General features: G+C 41.8%; 2 protein-coding genes across 2 annotated transcripts in view; one reads left to right on the forward strand and one right to left on the reverse strand.

The window, feature by feature from the left end:
* CHDH (choline dehydrogenase) overlaps window positions 1-4,454 on the forward strand; it is a 39,995-nt gene extending 35,541 nt beyond the window's left edge. Inside the window, exons 7-8 of the mRNA XM_088478678.1 lie at window positions 921-1,023; window positions 2,415-4,454. Of these exons, the coding sequence (XP_088334804.1) occupies window positions 921-1,023; window positions 2,415-2,833 (522 nt within the window). The 3' untranslated portion in view covers window positions 2,834-4,454. The remainder of the gene's footprint in view (window positions 1-920; window positions 1,024-2,414) is intronic.
* A 6,105-nt stretch (window positions 4,455-10,559) lies between these two features.
* Window positions 10,560-14,868, reverse strand: part of CACNA1D (calcium voltage-gated channel subunit alpha1 D) — a 417,969-nt gene continuing 413,660 nt past the window's right edge. The window contains 1 exon segment of the mRNA XM_088478679.1: window positions 10,560-13,537. Within this exon segment, the coding sequence (XP_088334805.1) occupies window positions 13,241-13,537 (297 nt within the window). The 3' untranslated portion in view covers window positions 10,560-13,240.

The raw sequence follows: 14,868 nt of genomic DNA on the forward strand, positions 1-14,868 counted from the left end.
TCGTTCGTTATAACAAATTGTTCAAAAAATCGTTACCTGTGTATGCACCTTAGGTCTTGCTATGCCCAGTCGTATGGGTCCCCACCACGAATCCTGGTCTGTAGGGAAATAGAATAGGACGGTCAGGACACTAGCACCTTGCGGCCACCAATAGAGGGGTGGAGGAAAATGTGCGATGTTGGGGTTCCACAATTCTTGGGGATTTGAGCAGCCACAGAATTGAAGTGCCCCCTACAGTATGAGTAAACGTTAGCATTTTATTCAGATACATCAAGGGTTAACATCACCTCTAAGTGTGTGATAATTAAAGTTAATGAAAAAGTTACCTGCCGCTCGGGAAGTGAATAGTGTTTAGGATGGAGAGGTTTGTCAGGTTCTGAGATCCCCAGTTATAACTGACAGCTAAATCATAGCTCTGCAGTCTGTAATGTGCCATTAGGAGCATTCGCATGACGTCTGTAACAACTTGATCGCTCTCTGGTAATTTGAACACAAGGAAATCGTATTTAAATTAAAACTGTTGAGCTATTAAAAAAAAGTATTTGAAGTATCTAAAGCTGTCATATTAACAGGTGTGCATCTATCTAACCAAGTGATAGCCGTCATACAAATTACATATCACTCGCATGTTAATATATGCAGGTTGTTTTGAAATGCCAAATCTCTATGTACAGAAGCTGTGGGCCTGCCAGTACATTAGGAAGGGAGAGGGGCAGGGGATTTCCAAATTTCAATTGTTATTACTGTATATTGCACGAAGGAGCTATTTAAAAAAAGATGCTGTAACCCATAGCAACCAATTGGTTTTAAGGTGGGTTCCAGCATTTCTTTTTGTCCTATGCACTATATTTCATTAATGTCACAAGTAGAGGTGTGAAGTTAAAATAGATTTAGTGTTTGTTCTGTATTCTTAACAACAGGTCCACGCTGGAACCATGAGAGGCACAAGTGTAGGATGGCTGAAACTTCGCAGTGCCAACCCCCAGGATCACCCTGTTCTAAACCCAAACTACCTTTCAACTGGTGAGTAAAAGAAAAGTTCAGCCCAGTCATTAGTGACGTTACAGTGAAGAGTTTACCTGAGCAGAAATGTCTGCATGACCTGATTGCCAAGTGAGAAGATCGATATCCAGTCCTGTCACACGTATCTCAGTCGTGAAAAATCCAGCCATACTACATTGGCCACAGGTCGTGGTCATTACCCGACTGCATTTTGCTCCAGCACTGACGAGTATGTTAAAAATTTGGGCTTAGTCATTTTTTTCCATTTACATCTAAAATGTACTAAAAATCTGTCAAAGTGGAAGTCTAAATGTTCACCTTATATGTGGGCCTGGGGTAAGCTTGGATCTCTAAATGACAAATGACGTTCTTGTGTGGAGCCAGGATTACAGTGGCGTTTACACATCCAACACCACAAATTGATGAAATGATAGACAATGAATAAAATATTTTCTAAAATTGTATTATTCAGGATGTAAAATATGAAAATATTCCTTTTTTAGGCATGGAACTGGTGCTCTTCCCAAACCCCATTACCTGTGTGATGCACAGTTCCACTATATATATAGTGCTTAGTGTGTCTGTTTTGGCAGGTTTTTTTGTACTCTAGACCAGAGGTTCCCAAACGCGGTCCTCAAGGCACCCCAACAGTTCAGGATTTAGAGCTATCCATGGTTGTGACTGAGGTACTAAGTAAGTCACCTGTGGTCAAGCATGGATATCCTTAAAACCTGGACTGTTTGGATGCCTTGAGGACCGAGTTTGGGAACCTCTACACTAGACTGATATCTCTGCTACAGTAAATTAAACTAAACAAGTGCTTAAAAATAATGGGGTAAGTATGTGCTTGGCATAAACTGGGCAAGTATGCTGCCTGAACTGGAGACGGGTACGTTTCTGCATATGCCCAGAAACACACTACTTGTGCTGGTTGTTTCGGCATAAATGACTCCAATATTACAACTAACTGTGTCAGCGTCTTAAGACTGGATGATTTCTAAAGCTTTTTTTCTCTTTTTTTAATGTGGAGTAAAAAAAAAAAATAATACTGGTGCTTAGAGATGTTTTCAAGTAGACCAAGTCCACATTTTAACAATTAGCAAAAGTAACAGCAGATATAACGTTAAAGAGTATTCAGTACATGACAAAATGTCTGTTCCTCCTATCTTGCAGAATCTATTGAATTGTTACAGGAATATCTAAAAGTTGTTTATACATCTTGATAGATCTTTTGCAGCAAAGAAGTCCTAAGTACACTTTTCTGAAAAGTGGTTGTCAGGGAAAATGTGCTGTAACCATAGCAACCAATACGGTCCTAACAAAAACAAAACAAGTAGTTTACAAAATGAAAGTAACTCCGGTGTCTAAGTGATAACACATTTCTCCCTATTTCTCTATCCTTTTGTGGACAGAAGAGGACGTTGTAGATTTCCGCCAATGCGTGAAGCTGTCGAGAGAGATTTTTGCCCAGAAAGCGTTTGATGAATTCCGTGGACCCGAGATCCTGCCAGGCTCCAGCGTTCAGACGGATAAAGAAATTGATGCTTTCATTAGGCAGAAGTCGGACACCGCGTACCACCCATCCTGCACCTGTAAAATGGGACAGTTGACGGACACAAATGCTGTCGTCGATCCTGACACAAAGGTTATAGGGATGGAAAATTTAAGGGTTGTGGATGCCTCCATCATGCCCAGTATTGTAAGTGGGAACTTAAATGGCCCAACTATCATGTTGGCAGAGAAAGCTTCTGATATAATAAAGGGGGTTCCTTCACTCGAAGAGAAAAACATTGCAGTATACAGACCTCAAACACTTGAAACCCAACGATAGTCAATCATCTGTCTTCATAACATCTATAAAGCTATATAAGGTTTTATAAAAGCACAAGATCAAGTTCAACAGCCTCAGTTCTGAGTGTTTGGCTGATAAAAGATACAGAAGAGTGATCTGCATTGAGTAGTTGGGTGTAAATATATGGGCACCTCTGATTACAGTGCGTGTTCCATGGGATCTGGGAAAATAACTGCGCACAACCCCTGCAGGGTACAAACATAATGACGGCCCATTTCTGCACATTTTAATGCACAATTACAATTTTCTAAATTTGACAGATGGAATAAAGTGGGACGTGCAAAGCTCTGTACATCCCGTCCGTCAGTATTTAATATAACTCATTCTTCAGAATAAATCACAGATTTTAAACAATTCTGGTACCCCCTGTTTTTTTGCAGCAATCTTCTAGCTCAGAATATTAATAATTCTTGTAATTGTGGGCATACTCTGTACAATTATCTCGCCCATTATCGGTAGATTTGGCCAGATAATTATACAGTGTATTGCCACAATTGACCAGTAATTATTGGTCTGTCGGACATGCAAAATCATACAGCATGTCCTAAGATCCCCTCATTTGTAAGTAAATAGATGTTTCTAGTATGTCGAAGCCCTGACAATTTTCTGGACAGAGAAGATCTGACAGTGTATGGCCACATTATTTGATGGTTTAAGATTGTCAGATAATTAGTCTATCGGTCTTATAAGCTAGCTAAACACTGTCAGATTTTTTTTGATTGGGGCCAGGAATTGGGCGATTCTTTGGCAAGTTGAAAGCCCCAATATTTGTGCTACACATGTATTAGAAGCTACCGATTCTCCACCACCAGTGATTTTACATATGTCCGACCACAAGGAGGATGATAGTGACAGGAGAACATAGGGAATATGGGTAGCTTATTGAGAATGCACAGACTGTACGATATCGGGAAATTGAGACCGAGATTTTCATTCTTGACCGAAAGATCGGATAATCGAAGGAATGCGTGTGTAGATGTTTTCTAACAGTTTTATCGGTGAAACTCTAAAACGATGGTTCATATACACTATACAATAAATGAGGGCGATCCCCCGATTGAAGTTGTATGCCCAGCATTACATGCTCAGATCCCCACAGATTTCCAGGACATTCAATAACTTTAAATTCCCATTCATGTGAGTACTTTGTGGCTGATTTCGAGATGCTTTGGATCAAAAAGTATTCAACTTATTTTCCATTTCAATTTGTTCACCTCTGATGGATTCTGGACACATAGGGGTATATTTACTAAAGTGCAGGATTATAGAGGTGGAGTTGTTGCCCATAGCAACCAATCAGATTTCACTTATCATTTATTTAGCAAATTCTATAAGATAATAGTTGGAATCTGGTTGCTATTCGCAACACCACCAATTCTATAAAGCTGCACTTTAGTAAATATACCCCTTAGCTTCTATGATCCGTTGACATTAAGTTAAATCCATTTTTAGATTGTAAGCTTGCGAGCAGGGCCCTCTTACCTTCATGTCTGTCTGTTACTACCCAGATTTGTTCTATTAATGTTGTTTCCAATTGTAAAGCGCAACGGAATATGCTGTGCTATATAAGGAACTGTTAATAAATACATTTTTCTTTCCACCCGCACCATATTTCCTGGGACTCCGGGTACATAACGTCACAGAAGGGAGCGGATTTAGAGTTGCAGCATTATTTTGGAAACTGATCTTACAGGAAAAAGGATATTTCTGCACTAGTTATGTTATATAGCAGCTCACTTTGGGCCTGATTCAGCAAGGAACGCAGTTGCTTATACGCATGCAATCGGCCGGCTGTTGCGTTCTGCGCATGCATCGCAGTGCGCAAACTAGCCATAGCCATCGGGACTACGATTGCAGAGGATACGCAGACCCACGGCAGAGTGATTGACAGGAAGTGCTGTTTGTGGGTGGTGACACAGGGAGGGGGGGGGGGGCGGTCAGCCGAACGCAGGCGTGCCGGAGTGTGAGGCCTCATAGCGTGCGCTGAAGTTATCAATTCCTGAATGAGGTCTGACCTGCCTTATCTGTGCGTATGGGTCCGATGTTACCGATTATTTCACCATGTTGACAAGGTATATGAATGGAAGGGGAAGTAGGCGTCCTTATGTTAGGCTGCGATCGCAATGCAAACATTTACATGTCACCGCTGATATTAGCAACTTTGTTGCATGCGTATAAGCAGAATAGAGATCCGTAGTGAATCAGACCATTGTTAATGTAAAATAGATAAATATAAGCACTTTGGTAGAAGTGTTAAAAAATAAAAATGTTGAAAATAAAAGCAAAATAAAAAGTAAATTTTTTTTAAAAATGATGGATATTGCAATTAAAATAAAGTTTAAAAATTAATAATTAATAATAATATAAGTGGCACCAGTGGGAAAAAAAAGTGATTAATATTAATGGTTATAGCTCTTTTTTAATTGTAGGTCAGTAGACCGTTGTCGGTCCGTAGTCCGGGAACTGTGCTGTCCCTAACTTACCCTACCTTCTTCCTCCCGCTTCCGATGGTTGTGAAGGAGGTTTGGCTGAACGCTGGTTGAGGCTGGTGTAGAGATGTTCCAGCATGGCTCCTGCCGTCTGCTCTCCTAGTGCATCTGGGCTTGTCTTGCTCCTGCGGGCCGCATTTAATGACGTCACTCCGGCGGGTGGCAGATGGAAAGTAATAGTTATGGACACAATGTGATTCGGTTCCCTCCAAGTCCCCAACGCGTTTTCTTCTAATCATGCACATTTTCAAGGATGACTTCAATGCTGGAAGACTTTCCTTTTATCTCAAGAAAAACTTTATTGAATTAAGGTTAAAAGATCGGATGTTGTAACCGGAAGTAGTTCTGAAAAGTGGTAGCCACCTGTTTCAGCGGCCATTTTAAGGGATTTCTTTATCCATTATTAGTTGATCTCATTTATATAATAATATATAAAAAAAAAAAAAAAAGGTAAAAAGGTGCCACTTTGGTATAAAAACAATTTATAAAATACAGTAATTACATAAAAATATATATAAAATAGTTAGTTATAGAAATATAAGAATTATGTTATGTTAATTGTATTATGTAAATAAAATGTGGTGACAAGGAATAAACTATTATTAAAAGACGTTTAGTTCAATGTCGATATTTAGTCCGGATGGTTGCATTTAGTTTTTTTGCAATGCGCATGCTCCGTAGCTGAGTGTAAGCAACTATGAGCAATTACGGGCGATTCAGGATCGTATGTAGTTCAGTCGCATCTCCTCTTGCAGATGAATGGGTGTTACTGGATGGTAATGTGGAATTTGCAATATAGGCTAAGTACTGCAAGGGTGCTATGCCGAGTTATGCGTACACAGAGTTCTGTCTGATATCGGATGGATCTCTTGCACAAGGTATAGGACTGGTGCAATTGTCCACTGATAGTGATGACCGCGACTTTCACAATAGGATGGATAGGGGCATAGATGAGTGAGGGTCGCAGAACTACCTTTATTCCATGCACGCAATATCTCCACGCTTGTGGCTGACTTGCATGCAGTCCCAAGGTGTACTTTACATCAAATGCTTCACCTGTTTCACAAATATGTCTAAGGGGTCTATGTACTAAGCTCCTGTCATTTTTCATAGCCTGTAAAGTGAGTTAGGAGCTGATTTGTTGGTACTTTCGCTCTCTCTCCAAGGTTTAGTACATAAGCTCCTATTTATATATATATCCAGCAGATTCCATCCTTGTCAGTATGCAAATTATGTGATGTTGGCCTCACCATGTTTTGAAGCTGATGGAACTAATCCTTGGCATCACCTCTCCAGTATTGCTCAGGAGGTACACTCAGCCATTAGGGAAGCATGTCAGCTTTGTTACCTAAAGTGCACTATTTAGGACATAACATGCCAGCAGGGGAATGCTCTCTCTCTGAAAAAATAGAAGCCACTCGCCAGGTTTACCGTCCCATCCCTGTCTCTCAGATGAGAACCTTTGGGTATAAGCTGGCTGTTCCCAGCAGTGGCCTGAGCTACAGTATGCTACTTCAGTTCTCACATTTACAAGAAAATCTAACCCAGGACACAAAAACAGGAGCAGCCTTAACATCCATCAAACAGGCACTTTCTTCTGCACCTGCTCCAGTTCTTCCAGGCTACACTAAGCCTTCACTATTTATGGTCCTGAAGAGGAAGACATTGCTCTCGGGGGTACTTACACCATCCCACGGAGACAAGTACAGCCCTATTACATACACTGACTATATACAGTACAACCTTTATTGTGTTGCCTAAATTAATCAGATTGATGAACAGTTTAGGATTATCATATTCTACTATATAAAAGCGAAAATCTATACTTCTGTCTTTCTATACAAATCCACAGTTTACAAGCGAAAATCGTGAAATTTTACATACGAGCGTATTATTTAAAAGAGAAAATTTGTCCTTCTGTCATTCTATACAAATCCACAGTTAACAAGCGAAGAGCGTGAAATTTTACATACGAGCGTATTAAAACACGGTGGAGGCAACTAAAAAATATTTAAATCGAAATTAATTACTGTTAATTTTTAATTAATTAAAAAACTATTTTTTCTGGACACTCATTGTGGGGCCTCACGGCATATGGGTAGGGCCTCGGAGCAAGCGTTTTGTGTTGTCATGTTTTGTCATGATCTTAATGTTTATTATCGAAGAGAGCTTTAGCAGGCTTTGCCAGCATTCTCAGCTGTCTGACTTTGCCAAATTACGCAACATTGACTTCTTTCTTCATCCTGGTATCAGAGCAACAGAAGCTCTTGGCCGTGTTTACACTGTACATCCGACACATTTTGAATGCTTCTATCTCTGAAGTTTGCTTTACACCGTTATAGGTCCTTCTTCCTTCGAAGACCTTAGGACTGTTGATGGGGAAGTTTGTCACACTTTTCGTGATGCCTGCCTAAGGAGAGGTTGGTTAGAGGATGATGTGTAACAAACATTCTTAAAATCCCGGGCAATGCTGGGTACTCCAACTAGTATATATATAAATCATATATGTATAAAAATATTAAATATTATAAAGAAATATGAATAATATTTTTGAGACATACAGGGCCTGATTCTGAGTTGGACGCAATGCTGACAGTTACGCAAATGCTTGACGTTTTTAAACTGCGCATAAGTCAAAGTTGCACCGTGCATGTGTACAACCTCACAGAATCAATATAGATGCACGGACTCAAAAATGTAATGGGCGATGACTGGGAGGTGGCTTTTCAGATGCACAGGGATGGTCCTCCTTATGGGAGTGTCGCAGGAGTGATTGTGGACTCAATTGCACAATCGCGTACAATGGAGGCCAAACTCTGATGACGCAACCAATGGTCTAAAGATGCACATAGTGGTATTTCAATGACCAGCCTAAAGATGGATGGTACTATGGCGGGGGGCAGAGGTGTAACTAGGGTCTTTGGTGCCCAGGGCATGATTAAAAATGGCGTGCCCCCCCCCCCCCAAAAAAAAAAGGGCATGGCCACACAGAATGGGGGCGTGTCACCATGACACACCACCGTTTCTCATCACTCTAGAAACATTCCTTTACATTCCAGCTTGAATCCTAGGTATGGCTGTATTTTAATTGAAGGAGAATGTAATGTAGCTTGATATACAGTAATTACAATACACAGGCCTGCACTGTAATGGCAAATAGTTCCATTGCTAAGGTGACTGACTCCACACTATGAGGTCCTAAGTTTGAATCCTTGGTATGAATGTATTTTAGATTAATAAGAATGTGAAGTAGCTTCAAATACTCAGAATTCACAGTCTTACCTTGTAATAGCAGATGGCTCCATTGGTAAGCTATCTGACTGCAAAGCATGAAGTGACAGGTTTGAGTCCCAACTATAACTGTATTTTGAAATGTGAATATAACAGAAGGAGAGTTGATGGGATCAGACGTAGAGAGGAGATGCTGGAACTCATAGAGCAGGGGATGTTTCTTCTTTAACGGCAACTTCCAAATACGCTGACCTGGCTGGCGGCCCCCTGCTTGCCCCACCCTAGTTACGCCACTGGTGAGGGGTCCCCACCCTGCAGATTTTCCTGCTATAGTGCCATCAGCCTAGTGCTGGTACCAACAATTTCAGGCAGTCTCAACACCTTCATTCTGATCTGTTCTTTGCTTTATCTATAATAATATTTGTTGTTGTCTGTTTAATGCTGGCGCAAAAATTACTGAACCAATTTTCATGAAAACTGCATAGTTTTGTAGTTGATTTAATTTTGTATTGATTTCATCAATGCAAGAGATAGGAGTGGCACCATGTGCATGGCCAGTAATGGGTGGGGAGAGGTGCTTTGGGCCCGCGCTCACTGGAATAGGATAGGATACATAGCAGTCTGCGCACAGGGCACACAGTGACATTGGTGTGAGTGGTGGGTGAATAGGATAGGCTACATAGCAGTCTGCGCACAGGGCACACAGTGACATTGGTGTGAGTGGTGGGTGAATAGGATAGGATACATAGCAGTCTGCGCACAGGGCACACAGTGACATTGGTGTGAGTGGTGGGTGAATAGGACAGGTTACATAGCAGTTTGTGCACAGGGCACACAGTGACATTGGTGTGAGTGGTGGGTGAATAGGATAAGATACATAGCAGTCCTGCGCACAGGGCACACAGTGACATTGGTGTGAGTGGTGGGTGAATAGGATAAGATACATAGCAGTCCTGCGCACAGGGCACACAGTGACATTGGTGTGAGTGGTGGGTGAATAGGATAGGATACATAGCAGTCTGCGCACAGGGCACACAGTGACATTGGTGTGAGTGGTGGGTGAATAGGATAGGCTACATAGCAGTCTGCGCACAGGGCACACAGTGACATTGGTGTGAGTGGTGGGTGAATAGGATAGGATACATAGCAGTCTGTGCACAGGGCACACAGTGACATTGGTGTGAGTGGTGGGTGAATAGGATAGGCTACATAGCAGTCTGCGCACAGGGCACACAGTGACATTGGTGTGAGTGGTGGGTGAATAGGATAGGATGCATAGCAGTCTGCGCACAGGGCACACAGTGACATTGGTGTGAGTGGTGGGTGAATAGGATAGGCTACATAGCAGTCTGCGCACAGGGCACACAGTGACATTGGTGTGAGTGGTGGGTGAATAGGACAGGTTACATAGCAGTCTGCGCACAGGGCACACAGTGACATTGGTGTGAGTGGTGGGTGAATAGGATAGGCTACATAGCGGTCTATGCACAGGGCACACAGTGACATTGGTGTGAGTGGTGGGTGAATAGGAGGCTACATAGCAGTCTGGGCACAGGGCACACAGTGACATTGGTGTGAGTGGTGGGTGAAGGCGCTGCTGCCACCAGTCTGTATAGCGCTGCTGGTCATGTGAGCCATTCCCGCGACAGGTCCCCTATGCAAAGCAAAAGAACTAGAACACCTCATATAAAAGAAAATTTGGCAGAAGCGATTTCATTGTAGGCGAATCCATTGGAAACAGCTAGTGTTATATATTAATGGACAGGTTCCCATTTATTCAATCGCGTATTTTCGCTGTTGCGTTCCATGAGAGATCGCATGTATTTGCGTGCGGCTCTAAATCAGGACCTTAGTTTATTTCTATGCAAATGAAAAAAAAACATTAAGAAATGATGTAACAATGCTGGAAAACTGGAATACAATCTGGTTAGACAGCAGTCTGCTCCCTGCACATATGTACAACGAATTAAGGTTTTAATTCAGAATAAGATTCTAACACCGTAGAAAAGAAGTTTATTGGTTCAGGCATGACGCACTGTAATCATGTATATTCTGTGTTTAAACTGTCTCATTGTATTTGCACCAAAAAATTATAAAGACATACACGTTATCCAATAGACAATTACCTAAATTCATCCCTTAGCTCCTCTGCTTATACAAGCCGTCATTCCGCATACCCTCTCTTTACATAGTGCATACAGCTTATACAAAGTTATATTTTAAAGTTGCGTGCCATCATTTTAGACAATAAACTTGTCCCACCAGGGCTATCTATCCCTTGGTACCAGTTTGTAAATGTGATTTAATATATATATATTTTTTTTTTTTATGGAATAAACTCTACCCACTAAGTCTGCAGTATATCACCTTTTCTTACATCATGCTCCTTAATTGTCATTATGGCCTGATCAGAGGTGGACGCAGCTCATGGTTTTTCTACTAAGACGCCCACCAGGCGCAGAATCTTCATCTGAACATGGGCGCCTGTGTCAGTCCAACTCTTTCTGCGGCTTAGAGCGGTAACCATCGGGACCCATGCACAGTACCACTCTGAAGCATGCACAGACTGAGATATCATCCACTCAGGGGAGATTCTAGAGAGGAGGGGGAGTGTGTGCAGTCTCCGTCACGGGCCCCTTCCTCTCCGTCGGCAGCGCACTGAGCGGTGCACGCCCAGAACCGCACTTATAGACTCTGGGCACTAGAGTGTGTCCAGGGTCTATAAGGCATGCACAGGTCACCGGGAAAATGGCCGCGGCAGCCATTTTCCCTGTACTGCGCATATGATGGGAAAATGGGCGCGGCAGCCATTTACCAGTCGTTTTTTAAAGCGCAGACACCGGCGCCGATGTAGGACTCCGGAGAGGTAAGTATAATATGGGTGCAGGGTGTGCGGTGCGGGCTCCCCCTGGACCCAGGGGCCCGTGTGCCCAGCACCCACTATAAATACGCCCCTGCATCCAATTATGTGCGGTATCGACACTACATGTACCTCTGTATTAGGCCCTATCTGTCCACTCCAGGAAAATCTGGTTGGATTATTATGCAGTTTGTGTTACTGGGATGAAACGACCAATGTAGAGCAGTCTGTAATGTAATCCAGTCAGTAGTGGGAAAATATAATTAACCAATGCAATCCGGGCTACTAACCCACCAAACTGGTATACAGTAGGAAGATGGGGTGCACCTTTAATATATCACAGTATTTGGACTATGCAAGGTAGTTGTAGTGCAGAGTATATTTTTAATGTGCTAAAAATTTTGCATTCACAGCTCTTAAAATATAATATTATTCGTTGTATAGGTTTGTGTACTACACAATGTTTGTCAACCAATGTGGCAGCCCTGTACAATTATTTTGGATTGTAATATAGTAACCACCCCTCATCCCCAGAAAACCAGAAAAAGATTAGATCTGGTTTTGAGTTCCTACTATACAAGAAAATTCTTTGAATGAAAATCACTACAAAATATTTTGTGAATTTTTGGTAAACGTTTCATAGCAGATCAAATAGATTCACAGCTCACTGTCACATTTAAAAAAAATAATAAAAAAAAACACTCCAAAGAGTCATTTTAATAGATTTTCTAATAACGGCATCTCTTTTCTTTTTAAAAGATATATTAAATTTGACATAAAATATTTGTTTTAGAAAATCTGACATAAATTTTGATTTCAAAACAATTTACATTTTTGTATGTGTGTAGATGTGTGACTACGAATATATTATTTTACATCTCTATGGAATTCCAGGGAAAAAAAATTATTGCATTTATATTTCTTTTTGGAGAACTACATTAAATCAGAAACTGAAATTTTGCTGCAGTTCAGTTTACCGGAAATGATTACAAAATATAGAACATCTCTTTACAAATAAAAAGTAGCATATATTACAGGTTATTTACAGAAAATCTAAATTGTCTTTAAAACAACGATCAACTTTTTTTTTATCTGGGTGTCAGTGCATTAATTGCAGCTATTCCAGTGTCATCTGCCCTTTAAGTGATAGTAAAAATATTTTAATAGTCACATTTTTTGACTATGTAATCAAACTCTACAATATTCAGGAATGATCATCCTGGACCTGGTGTAATCATCCCGTCCTGTGAGGACCATAACCCAGCGCTCTAGAAGAGGGTGCACTTGCAGAAGCCAACAGAGCGCTCTAGAAGAGGGTGCACTTGCAGAAGCCAACAGTGGTTGGTCCTCCAATTGACTGAGGTTAAAAACATGATAAAACTGACCAGATTTGGTAAACAAGCAAGAATCTGATATGGCATGTATGGCTGAGGGTAATGACTAGGGCATTTTGATTGTCATCACCAGACATCACATATCTGCATCCCTGATTCAGGTGCAACATGCGGCATACTGTTCATATATAACACAATATGGTTTGACCATCATCGTTCACCACGCACAACTGTGGTGCTCAAGCTGTTGCATATGTACACTTGCTCTCATCCACAGCCAGGATACTGGGAGCTATAGTCTGACAGCAGCAGATGTCCTGGAAGTTGCAGCCATGGTTATCCATGGCTTGTTCCACGTGTGACCACACAAAGCTCGAACAGTCTTTCCTCCCCTGTAGTGCCACGCATCATTAATTGAGGCACTTTTTTTTGTTTTATAGAATCCTAAGTGTTTGTTAATCTTCATTAAATACTATAAAGTTGTTATACAAATCATTTCATCAGCTAAATCTTCTTCATATTTATTGGTCTCGGGTTCCTCATCACTGTACCCCGGGCCAAAGTCTTGGAGGTCATAGTCTCTCCTGCTTAGGATAGGGAACATATCGCCCCCCGTTGTCCCATTACGAATGCTGCCATTGAGGAGATTGCTGGCTGCGCTCTCCATCTCATCAATAGTCATGTCACAGGCATCAGCGATCTCATGCTTTGTGGCCGACACAAACTTGGGATCCCGAGCGTATCTCCCCAAGCCCTCAGAGATTAGTACCTAGAAGAGAGAGGAGCGAGTTACACGAGCAGGGAGGGAATGTACTATGCAGGCTATGCAATGCTTGTCCATGGTATGGAAACCTCACACCTGTTTAGCAAGGCAATAAGAGGGTTCCCCCTTCCTTCCCAATAACAGTACTGTAGAGGGGACACCCAACATTCACTGTAGTTAACGGGGTCCTGGCAGTTACACATACCAGGGCCTGTGCCAATCACCCTCAGGGCTCTGCAATAGTTGGTGAGATCTTCAAAGTCTTACATCCGCCATGCCAGATCCCCCACATATGGATTGAAGTGAGCAGCCTAACAGAGCAGAGGTCATGACTATAGATTAGCACTAGGACCCTGCTCTATATAGAGCACATGGTGGGAGTGGACGAGATTTTAGTAAAATATATTTTGAATTGGAAAACCTCTTTTTTTTTTAGATGCTGGCCCATAGCCAGCATCTAAAACCTGTTGTATTCACCACAAACAAACAATAAACATGTGTACGGGGATTGTGACCTGGAATAACTAAGAAGAATTCTCAGTGGTCTTTAAAAAAAAACAACAATAAGATCAAAAAAGGACACCTAATGATTAAAATTAATAGGAACTGAACCAATCCATTTATTTAAAAACAAATGTGTATAACAAAAGGAAGCACCTAACACCCACCCAAATTGAATGACATTAAGCTCTACCAAGGAGCAATGCATCAGGAGTGTTTGGACTCCGAGTGATGTCAGTGTGTCATGGAAGTTGACTGGACAGGTCTATTAACTTATACTTTAAAATACGGTATCGTATAAAGGGCCCGTTTCAGAGTTGTACGCTACTGTACAGTAGTTGCGTCTTTGGACTCATGCTATGATGCAATAATATGCTATTTCCGCAATGGGCTTCTTGTGTAAGCAGACGCCTCCTGCCAGCTTCTGTGATCCTCTGCTGCGTCTGATGCCACAGCCATCGCTTCACTTGCGTGGCCATCGTTCCTCTGAGTATCCTTCAGGTTACTCAGGGTAGCCGGTGTTTTCACGCAGCTGTAGCTCTGTACAAGAACGCAGCCACAGCTCAGCACGCCCAGAAAACTTGGCCTATACAACTGTTTTCTGGGATGGGATATTGCCTGATGCTGCCTCCTCCCCACCCTAAACATTCGCAGCCTGTCAATAAGGCTACGGCCTATGGGCACTGTGAGCGAGCTTGCAGAAAATCTGTACATGCGCAGTACGGTCCCTGCACATTTACAGATCTTCTAACATCGGAGTTGTATACAAAACCATCGGGTTTGTGTACAACTTTGAATCAGGCCCAAAGTATTGATTCTGACAAGAATAATTAATG

The sequence above is a fragment of the Taudactylus pleione genome, unplaced genomic scaffold (assembly GCF_031769625.1).
Source record: "Taudactylus pleione unplaced genomic scaffold, aTauple2 ptg000217l, whole genome shotgun sequence".
Classification (NCBI taxonomy): domain Eukaryota; kingdom Metazoa; phylum Chordata; class Amphibia; order Anura; family Myobatrachidae; genus Taudactylus; species Taudactylus pleione.